The sequence below is a fragment of the Hippocampus guttulatus genome, chromosome 21, assembly GCF_054856545.1.
Source record: "Hippocampus guttulatus isolate MCC_2025c chromosome 21, RoL_Hgut_1.0, whole genome shotgun sequence".
Classification (NCBI taxonomy): domain Eukaryota; kingdom Metazoa; phylum Chordata; class Actinopteri; order Syngnathiformes; family Syngnathidae; genus Hippocampus; species Hippocampus guttulatus.
The window spans coordinates 1,755,684-1,766,495 of record NC_141281.1 but is presented as its reverse complement, the minus strand read 5'-3'; the positions used below and the strand labels follow the sequence as shown (position 1 = coordinate 1,766,495).

The window sequence follows — 10,812 nt, the reverse complement described above, 5'->3', positions numbered from 1 at the left end:
CGGAGGGGGGGCCACAGGGGGGGCCAGAGTCAGTGCTACAGGGGCACTGGCCCCCGTTGCCCCCCCCCCGACCCCCCCAGAACCGCCACTGCGAGTTGGGTAATGCGAATGACAACACATCGCAAGGTCTGTGTTGCCAATAGATGTGAATCAGCCTTTTTTGGGGGGTTCAATCTCATGCAAATGTGCCACGACTCAGTACGAGGCCCAAAAACATAAAAGCCAGCGGACTGTATTTTCACACATGGAGGCAGCACTTCATCGACACCTAAGTGGCACTTGTCCGCTCGAGAGGCACAGGCGCTGCGCTGCCCCACTATCATTTTCATTCCTATGTCACCTTTATGATTCACGCCGCGTTCCTAGGAGCATGCCCCGCCCTTCCCAAAAATGTTCCATGTTGTGCCACTCCACAAAGAAACAAAGTGGAGATGAAAAAAAACAAAAACGATTGATGCAGGAATAGACATATCTGAAATGGCACATGCGCAAACAAAAGTCCCTCACATGGGAGAACCTCGATAGCTCAAAGTGCACGCCCATGTTGCAATGCGTTCGGCGATCTTTGAATGTCTTGAATTCCAGAGAGCTCCCCTTCCAGCATGCGTGAAAGTACTTGTCAGACCGGCATGGCAGCAGTGGGTGTGAACTGAAGCCAGCCCATCTTGAGCGGACGGGGCCGGCGGCAGTTGCGCGCTGTGCCTCCGAGAGAGGAGAGGAACGGAATACTGTATCACGCACCACTTTTACCATCGGGATTAGAGAGGAGGAGGAGGAGGAAGAGGACGCTGTGGTGGACTTTCGCCCTTCCCTCCTTGCCTTCCAGGACGGACTCGGGGCCAAGGCGGAATGGAGGCCAACGGCGGCGGCTCGACGCACAGTGAGTTGGATGGCGCACGGATTTACAACCCGGTTGCACTTCATGTACACCCACGCACAACCCCACGGCAGGCTTACCGATTGGAGGCTGCTGGGACATCAAAGGTCATGGGCGAGGGGCGGGGAGGGGGGGTTGTTATGGCCACCTTCGTCAATCTGAGTGCCGGGGAGGGACCGAAGCGCTTGAGTATCTCTCCACCATGGCTTTCATTCTAGGGAGTTGACAAGATTTTCAACGGCGGAGAGCGAATTCCAAGATTTTGCTTCCAAATACACGGGTCAAAATGCCGTACTCGACTGTGGAAATACATTCAAACAGTTTTTCGTGGTTTCAGTTTTCTGGATTTGGGGGCGAGGCGGGCCTAAAACCGGGCCCAGCCACACACTTTAGCACCTTCCTTAGCTGCAGCAGTTTTTTCGGCACAATCCCCACGTGCGGTTCAGCTAGCCAGCCATGTCTACACCTCAAATATACACCATCCCTTCTGAGGCTTTAGAGTGCCTTGTTGTTGGCCATGAGTGTTTGCATGTCACGCAGAGATTGGGTTAAGAGCGGGCAGGGTTTTTGTTTGTTTGTTTTTCAAAGTCCGACTTAACAGCTAGCGTGCGGACAGGTGTGCCGGCGCGGCTACTTTGGAGCGCCTCGTTGTCACAACGTGGAAAAGCCCTGTGACAATCCAGTGGCGTATATTCCTGCCCCTGCCCCCCCCCCGCCCCCCCCCCCACATAGTTTTGTGTCTCAAACATGCCGGAATGTGTAGAAGGATAAGAAATATGGATCCATTTCCAGTGCGAGTAGTTTTGACGACACGTGACAGCCGACAGTTGAACCGGGCGTGGTTTCACACATTTAACCGTCAAGACCACAGTGTTTGAGAGCAGAGAGAAAGGCTTCATTTTTCATGGTTTTGGGTGTGTCTAGCGCCAAAATGATGCCCCCCCCCCCTCCCCTTTGTGTGTGTGTTTAAGTGGAATAATTAAATCTAAGTACTTAGCTCCCAGTGGTAGGAGGGGCATTTTATGGGCATTGGTGGATTCAATGATTATGCTTATTTGCCAATTTAAAAATGCTTTCGTGTCATAAACGTATGAAACAACCTTGTTTCTTTTTATCTCCAACCTATTGGAGATAAAAAGAAAAAGATGCAGACGCTGGACGAATATGACCTGCTTCTATGACTGTTTGTTCCCGCCCTGGCCCCGGGTTGAACATGTCCAAACTTTATGATTGCAACTGCAGTCAACGGGACGCATAAACAACAACAAAAAGACCAAATATGAGGGGAAAGTGAAAGCCAAGGCACTTGAAGACGTGATGGGAGTACAAGCTTTGAGAGCGGCAGAGCAGATGGAAGACAATTCCATGGATGCTTCGTGGCCCGCTATGATTTTCCGTCTCGTGACGGTGTTTTTAGTCTCGTTCCGTTGTTGTTGTTGTTTTTTTTTTTTTAGCTCTTCGGTCGTCATCGCAAGGGACGCGTCTGCTCTTCGGTCTCACGACAGTTGACTCGGTGACGCTCTTGATACGAAGTGGACGCGAGGCCGGCGCCCGTCGAGCCTGCGGGCAGACGACCAAACCGGTGGTCGGAACGCACTCCGATGACGCGCACTTTCCAAGACTTTTTGGGTCGCGGCGACGAGACGAGGACTCAACTCGGACCCCGCCCAGTGACTCTCGGACACGCTCTTCGTTCCCGCACGCCCCCGCGGTCCGAGAATCCGTGGCCGTAAGCCGCGCGATCGGTTTTCTCGCGCGATGTCTTGCTGGGAGACAAGAGCGAAAACGAGCCCGTCGGGGGAGCCGGCGCGGCGGGAGCGCGCGAGGAGAGCGGCCCGAGAGAACGGCAAACTTCTCGGTGAGTGGCGAGCCCCGGACCGCCGCGCCGCCCTCTTCTAGGTCCCGCAAGAGGCGCAACTCCGTCGGCAATGCGTCACTTTCCAAGTCGCCCAAGTTCAAGGAAATCGCATGTTTTGAGGGGACTGGGGGCCCGACGGGAGCGGGGGGAGCAGGGTGGGCAAGGCTCCGGGGGGGGGCAGCAGTTTCTCCTCGATCACGGGTTCTTTAAGGCGACCGAGAGACGTTAAGACCGCTGTAATAAAACGAGGCACAAGCGAGTCCAAGCACACGTTGATCTCGGGCTGTTGCTTTTCCCAAAATGGCTCTTGTTAAACCCAAAACAAATACATCTCCATATACGCGCATTGCAGGCTACTTTTTGTTAAAAGAAGGGGGGGGGGGGGTCGGGCGCTACCGCAACGAAATTGGGTCGTGCGTTACAGAAGGCACTCGATTTACACGAGCCTAAATAAACGCAGTACCTCGTCAGGATGCGTTTCAAGACGAAACAAGCACACGGAAAATGTCAGCTCCGACCGAATGTTGCCCTTTGAGCCAGCAGGAAAGCCACGCACTCCGTTGAAAAACCTGGAGAAAAAATAAATGCACGGGCGGGAATCTCTCGCTCAATCGGTACCTTCGATCAAAAGAAAAAAAAAGGTCATGTTTCAAATATTACTTTACGCATCTTGACCGTCAAGACGAGTATACGTGGTTTCATAAAAGTACAATAAAGTCAAACGACTCCGCCTTTGAAGACAACAGTGAGGGAAAAATCTGGAAGGAATTGACGTATGCCCAATTTTTTTTTTCTTTTAAACAAGGCTGAGACTCCTCGCTTCACTTCCGATGATCTGACTGTAAATTCTCCACAGGCGTCCACGTTAGCGGGAAAGGCCGTTTGTCGATATGTTCCCTGCCACCGGTCGGCTCTGGCTTCATGCACGTTAGCGTCAGTGAAAATTGTCCAGGCCAAAAGAGCAGAGAGAGCAACGATGCTTGCCACTTTTGGGGCGGCAACGCGTCCCTACTTGTGACTGAACTTCCTTCAATGAGGAAACTGTGCAGTGAAATCACATTTTCGGAGTTCCTTTTTTTTGGTTTTTCGTCTCAGGGGTTGTTTTGAAGTTTTCAAAGTGGAATCCAAATCTAAAACGCGGAAGAAGAAAAAAAATCAAGACTTTGGCTTAGTTCGATTGAAAGTGTGCGATTCCTCCTCTGGTGTCTTTCTAGGGGATAAAAAAAAAAAAAAAAAAGCAGTCAAGCAAGAAAAGTCAGGAAAGCAAAGGGCAAACCCCAAATGGGCGGCCCGATGGCTTGACTCCTCGGCTCAGGCGACGGACTCTGGGCCGAACGTTCCCGTTGTCCGTCACCCCGGCCAAAAAGCCGTTCGGAGCCGCCCGCCTCACGTCACGGACATCGTCGGGCCTTTTTCCCCGCCCAGGTTTGGACGGCGACCCGGATCTAAACTTCCTGCTGGTCGGCGGCATGCTGACCAAGGTCCGGTCCCGCTCTTGGCAGAAAAACCGCTTCTACCGGCTGCAAGAGGACTGCAAGACGGTGTGGCATCAGTCCCACAAGGTCTTCAAGCGCAAGCAGACGTGTGAGTAGCGCTCCCTTTTACGATAGCGCGAGGCAATGGCTCTCCAAGCCTCCACGCCGTCCTTTTGGGCTTGGTCCTCTCATTTGATGTTCTGTTTCCACCACAAGAAAAAAGCCAGCCAGAAGAAGAGGCCCATCTTTTCCAAGCAGAGTCGGGAGGGGCTCGCCGAAGCATAGCGGATGCCGACTTTGTTTTCAGTGCGGTTCTGTTTGAGGGGCGAAAAAGAATCTCCCAAAGTATGACGGGACCGCGACATGGGCAAAGAGGCGGAGGCCCCTTCGGCCCATTCCTTGTGCTTTCTGGCCCACATCCTTTCGCCCGTCGAGCACGCAGATCTCTTAGAGATCTCGTCATGGTCCGCAGTTGCGTAGCGCGGTGCCAGCGCGAGTCTCTTGTCCCCAAATGTCGCCGGCAGCGACTCCTCGTCTTCCCATTTTCGGGCAAAAGCCCATTTGGGCTCCACGTCGACGACACGCGCAAGCGGGCTGGTTTTGGGGTGGGCGTGAGATTGACTTTGGCTCGCCTTAAAGTAGACGGTTGAAAAGGGGCAAACTAAAAAAAAAGAAAAGGAAAGCGCCATCCCACCACAAGCTCCCATCTTTCCGCGCGCAGTCTCCGTGGACGACATCGACTCGGTCCGCAACGGGCGCCGGTCCGAGGGCCTGAACAAGCACACCGACCCGGGCGACGAAGACCGCTGCTTCTCCATCGTGTTCAAGGGCCGCAAGAGGGTCCTGGACCTGATGGCGAGCGACCGGGACGAGGCCGATCAGTGGGTGAAGAGCTTTGAGAAGGTCTTGAACAACCTGCGCAACCTGAGCCGCCAACAGAAGAGCGAGCAGTATCCTTGAGAAAAATGGTCCGCGGGGGGGGGGGGCGTTCAGCCGCAATGAAATCCTTGCATCCCATGGCCAGCTGGATCATCGACTGCATGCGCAGAGCGGACAAGGACGCCGACAACAAAATGAACCTGAAGGAGCTCAAGCGCTTCCTGCGCCACGTCAACATCGAGGTGGACGACGCGTACGCCGAAGAACTTTTTCAGGTGGGTACCCCGCGCCGCGCCCGTCGCTCCCCATCCCGCTCGGGCTCGAAGCCGCCTCGCGTGTCTGGCAGAAATGTGACCGCTCCAAGTCGGGCTACCTGGAGGACTCGGAGATCGAGACCTTCTACGAGCTGCTGACCCAGCGGGAGGAGATCGACGTCATCTACGGCAACTACGCTCGCACGGAGGGCCAGATGAGCGTCCGCGACCTGCTGGACTTCCTGCTCAACGAGCAGAGGGAGAGCGCCACCGCCTCCGACGCCCTCGCGCTGATGGAGAAATACGAGATGGACAAAACGGGTGGGCCCCCGGCCGTTGTCCCCCCCCCCCCCCCCCGTCCTTCTTTGCGCGGGGACGGACGGATTGATTTCTCCAACAACGTCTCCGTTCAGCCAAACGGAAAAAGCGCATGAGCAAAGACGGCTTCCAGATGTACCTCCAACACCAAGACTGCTCCATCTTCAACCCGGCCCACAAGAGCGTCTGCCAGGACATGACGCAGCCCCTCAACCATTACTACATTTCGTCCTCGCACAACACCTATCTGACGCACGACCAGCTCAAAGGACCCAGCAGCACCGAAGGCTACATCAGGTCCAGTATCTCCCGCGTGTCCAGAGAGATTTTGGCAGCAGTGCAGAGAACTCTGGCAAGTCGACTTTCTTTTTCTTTTTCTTTTTCTTTTCAGAGCTCTGATGAAGAATTGCCGCTGCGTGGAGTTGGACTCTTGGGACGGCGCCAACGGCGAGCCCGTCATCTACCACGGCTACACGCTCACCTCCAAAATCCTGTTCAGGGACGCCATCCTGGCCATCAAAGATTACGCCTTCAGGGTGCGCATCCGCACACGCGTTCTATCGGCGGCGCGGCTTACCGACTCGTTGGCCGAGCGTCGGGCCTTTATTTGAAGCGAGCCGCGCTTGATTTCGAGTCGGGCCGAGGGCATGTCTCGACGCAACGGCGCGAGGCGATGGCTCGCCGACAACCGGCCGACTCATTTCGCAACTCGACCGCGGCGTACCGCAGGGCACTCGGGCGTTCGAGGCGGCGGACGTTTGCGGAACTCAACCTAAGGGTGGCCCGCGGGCCTTTCTGCAGAATAGCGGGTGTTTGGGGGTGCGAGGCATTCGCGTGCCATTTGGAAACCTTTTCATAAGGGCGCTCTTACCCGGCGCCGCCCATGACGTAGCGGCTAGATTTTGCCGGCGTGCTAACACGGCGTCCGTTTGTGGCGCAGACGTCGGACTACCCGGTCATCCTGTCCTTGGAGAACCACTGCAGCGTGGAGCAGCAGAAGCTGATGGCCCACTACATCATCTCCATCCTGGGGGACGCCTTGGTCACCGAGCCGCTAGGCGACTCCCCGCCCGCCGCCTTCCCCTCGCCAGAGGTGCGCGGACGCGCCCTTTCGCCCCTTTGAGAGGTTCCGGTCGGACGCTCGGGTTTCGCCCGAAGACCGGATGGGGAGGGTCGTTCGCCCCTTGGGTCGAGCGTACCCGACGTGCGGCGCTTTGCTTGTTTTGTTTGGAGGCCGCTTTCCCACGAGCTGTCGTGTTCCGCAGGAGCTCAAGGGCAAGTTCCTGATCAAGGGAAAGTGCCTGAACAAATTGAGCGCCGCGTTCAACGGCCGCGACAACGCAACGTCGGAGGGCACGGTGTCCGAGGAGGACGAGGCGGCCGAGCAAGAAGACGGTCAAAAAAGCCCCCAAAAGGTCTGGCCAAACGCACGCCGTCCGGAGCCGCAGACGAAACTTTCAAAAGCGGCTTTTTTATGATTAGAATTCATATTATCACCCCCGCAAAAAAAGAAATGAGAAAGAAAGTCCTTCTTTCTTTGCCGAAAAGTTGTCGACTTTGGGGGAAAACGGACCGTGAGGAGAAAAAAGAAAATCACTTTCAAAAATGGTCATTTGACCGGGAAGGAAACGGATTCATTTTCCATTTTTGAAAACATTCCTCTGATTATCACGAGGAGAAAGGCTCGTCGTTTTTGGAGAAGAAAGAGAGGAGAGGAGTTCACATTTTTGAAATGTTGGGCAGAAATCTCCGATTGGAAGAGTAGGAGAACTATTTGTTTTTCGAGAAATCATTTTGATCATCTTACAGGGGGGGGGTTTGAGGACGCTAGCTATGTTTGTCATGGTCAAAGATTTGCAGAGAGGGAGAGAAAAAAAAACCCACGTAGCGATATCAAAGGAAAACGCCACGTCAACTCACCGCTTTTTCCCCTCAGAAGTCCAAAATCCGTCTGGCCAGGGAGCTCTCCGACGTGGTGGTCTACTGCAAGAGCGTTCACTTCAACGGCTTCGAGCACGCCCGGGACCAGCTGGACTTCAACGAGATGTCCTCCTTCAAGGAGAGCAAAGCCTTCAACCTGGCCGAGAGCGCCTGTAAGTTCAAAGGCAAACGCGAGGATTAGCCTGACAAGCGCGCCTTCGCGACGCCGTCGTCGGCGGTCGACAGACAAGTCGAGACGCGGATCTTCTTAGCGCTTAAAATAGGTCAGACCGATGTCCGAAAAACAACAACAACAAAACACCTGAAGCCAACCCGGAGTGTTTCGGAATCAGAGACGTTTGTGTCGGCTACATTGCCATATTCAACGATGCGCCGCTTCTCAGAAATGCCCCACTTAGCCACTGCTAGTTGCACACACAAGTGTATCCAAAACCTCCAATGTCGCAATTTGCTCAATGTCACACAGATTGGATCAGATTGGTCAGCGCGCACGCGTAGCTCTCTTTTTCCTGCGGTCGAGCGCACGGGTGCCGGCCTCGGGGTCTTGGGAAAAGCCGGGCAGGCATAAAAGGATTCCGTCGGCCATTCGTCAGCGCGTCGGCGAGCGCCTTCCCCTTGACCCAAGACGCCTTGTGACCTTGCAGCCGGCGCCTTCACGCGACACAACGTGGACAAGCTGAGCCGGACCTACCCGGCCGGCTCCAGGACTGACTCGTCCAACTACAACCCGGTGCCCATGTGGAACGCCGGTTGCCAAATAGGTGCGCGGCCCCTCGCTCCCCCCCGCGTGACGCCGGCAACACGAGTGACGCGGCCTTTGTCTCGGCAGTGGCGCTCAACTTCCAGACGCCCGGCAAGGAGATGCACATCAACCAGGGCCGCTTCCTAGCCAACGGCATGTGCGGCTACGTCCTCAAGCCGCAGTTCCAAAGGGATGCCGCCTCGCACTTTGACCCCAACGTCCTTTCTTTCGGACCCTGGCTGAGGAAGAAGAGCCTCCATGTCATGGTCGGCACTCGCACACATGCATACACCCCCGCCCCCCTAAAAAAAAAAAACACACAAAAAAAATAATAATAATAAGCAAGCCGCATTTCGGGATGACACTGAGGCTCGCATTCCGGCTTACCTTGCAGGTGATCTCGGCCCAGCAGTTGCCCAAGCTCAACGTGGACAAGCAGAAATCCATCGTGGACCCCCTGGTGAGGGTGGAGGTGTACGGCGTGCGGGCCGACAACGCCAGCAAGGAGACGCACCGCATCGACAACAACGGTGAGCCGGCGCCGTCCGCTCGCTCGCGCGTTTGGCGGCGGCGGCGTGACGCCCCTTCCCGTTCCGTTGGCCGTCGGGCCGCTTGCAGGCTTCAACCCCACGTGGAACGAGCGCTTCCAGTTCCACGTCCACGTTCCCGAGCTGGCCGTCTTGCGATTGGTGGTGGAGGACTACGACGCCACGTCGGCCAACGATCTCATTGGCCAGTACTGCCTGCCTCTCACCTGCGTGCAGAACGGTAACGAGCCCACACACCCCGCGCTCCATTTGTCTCCGCCCAACTTGCACGCTTCTCCCAATTTTCGGCTCGTTGTATTCGTTGTCATCTAGGCAGAAGTTGGGATCACATTTTGGGATTCATTCTCTGTCTCTGTGTGTGTGTCAATTTTACTTCAGATCAAGGGAGTGAAATATTTTGGGATCATTTTGTTTTTCTTTGATTGAGGTGATCCAAAGTGCATTTTGGGGATGGGAGGGTGCACATCAAAATAAAAACTGGTTTGGCCTTTTTTGGGGTTGTATTTGGATAAAAGCAAGCAAAAACTTTTTTTTTTTATTGTATCGTATTTCACAACACTAAGTCTACGACTGCAATTGAAAAGGTTTTTCTGCTTGCCACTTGGTGGTGCTTGGTTTCTTCTTTCCGGTGTCATCGGACTCGTTTCCGGTGCGAGGCTCCTTGGGGAGCGGGAGGGTGAATGCCGCTGCATGTCGAGCGCTTTCTGCTGGATGCCACGCGACAATTCATGACATTCTCTGAATATTTCTTGATTTATTTTTGTTTTTGTTTTCGTCCTTTCCCAGGTTATCGGCACGTTCCGCTCCTGAACAAGAACGGCGACTTGATCTCGGCGGCCGGCCTTTTCGTGCACGTCATGCTCCTGGACGCCGAATAACGCAAGGGAAAAGCAAAGTTGCCACTCCAACCGGTTATGAGTGTTTTTTTTTCTTTATCTCCCCCGCTCCCCCTGCAGAATAACCACCAACGAGCATTTGAACGCATTTGTCCCACTGATGGTCACGAGCCCGGGTTGGAAAGGACGACAACCAGCACGAACGTCTTTCATCGATAGGCGTGCTCTTTACTGACCCCAAGACATCTGATGGCGTTTCGCATCTTTTTTGTCTCGACGAGCTTCGCGAGGCCACCTTTTTGTTGTTGTTTTGTCAGGCCAAGTGATGTCAAGTCATCAACCGCATGAGAACCCGACTGGACAATGCGTCACTGTGTTTTACGCTCCTTCATGAATAAAACCCTCAGCCTCAGCGAGGTGTTGTCATTTTGCAAAACAAAATCAAAAAAAACGGTTTAAGATAAGAAAACCTTTATTAGTCTCGCAATGGAGAAATTCCCAATTCACAGCAGCAAAGTTATGAAAGGAGCTGCTGTTATGTGCTGCTGTTTCGGTTTCTCGGGGGCCAGAATGGCAATTGCTACCTGCGAGCGAATGACCCCAATTGCATCATCCTCGGTGCAACTCGGGAGTGGCCCAATATTCCCGACGGGCCGTTTCGGGTAGTGAAGATATCACCTATGTTATATGTTTAGCTTAAAACTTTGTATCATAGACAGGTCGACTTTGACTATTAGGTCTCTGTCCTGAACATCCGCTACTTCAAACAAAGAATGTAGTTTGAAGCTGGGGTCCTATTTCCCCTTGAGTGATTAACAGCCCTCCAAGTGTTTTCTTTTGCGTCTCCCACCTTGGGAAAGTTCCTGAAGGCTGTCAAGTTCCCTAGAGGAGGAACTCTTGTCTCGAGATATGGTCTGTACTTTGTCAGAATGCCAGGATTGAACTACATTGACCTTTCTTTGTTTCAGATTTTTACATGAGGGGAAGGACTGCCCGCCCCTAAATTAATATAATTAACATACTATGCCTATATGTACGTGTGACTGTAGTTGCTCGGGGCTTCCTGATGAAATCTGAGACTCAC

General features: G+C 54.1%; 1 protein-coding gene across 2 annotated transcripts; it reads left to right on the top strand.

Annotated features, from left to right (window-relative positions):
• Positions 1–645: 645 nt before the first annotated feature.
• On the top strand, positions 646–10,140 carry plcd1a (phospholipase C, delta 1a). Of its 2 annotated transcripts, none has more exons than XM_086101753.1 (15): positions 646–880; positions 4,161–4,319; positions 4,932–5,160; positions 5,235–5,364; positions 5,436–5,664; positions 5,757–5,958; positions 6,053–6,197; positions 6,602–6,754; positions 6,927–7,076; positions 7,598–7,754; positions 8,247–8,363; positions 8,432–8,610; positions 8,739–8,874; positions 8,963–9,112; positions 9,679–10,140. In XM_086101753.1, exons 1-15 carry the CDS (start codon positions 850–852, stop codon positions 9,768–9,770), a joined length of 2,259 nt encoding a protein of 752 aa, XP_085957879.1. In that variant the 5' UTR covers positions 646–849; the 3' UTR covers positions 9,771–10,140. The 2 variants fall into 2 exon arrangements, with proteins under 2 accessions (XP_085957879.1, XP_085957878.1); XM_086101752.1 differs by lacking the exon at positions 646–880 and adding an exon at positions 1,910–2,735.
• Positions 10,141–10,812: the final 672 nt, after the last annotated feature.

Excerpts from the sequence above, each read along its gene's own strand:
- plcd1a (XM_086101752.1), top strand. The coding sequence starts at position 2,636 with ATGTCTTGCTGGGAGACAAGAGCGAAAACGAGCCCGTCGGGGGAGCCG. Across the intron at positions 4,320-4,931 it reads CTTCAAGCGCAAGCAGACGT|TCTCCGTGGACGACATCGAC; the intron begins GTGAGTAGCGCT and ends TTCCGCGCGCAG. Across the intron at positions 8,364-8,431 it reads GAACGCCGGTTGCCAAATAG|TGGCGCTCAACTTCCAGACG; the intron begins GTGCGCGGCCCC and ends TTGTCTCGGCAG.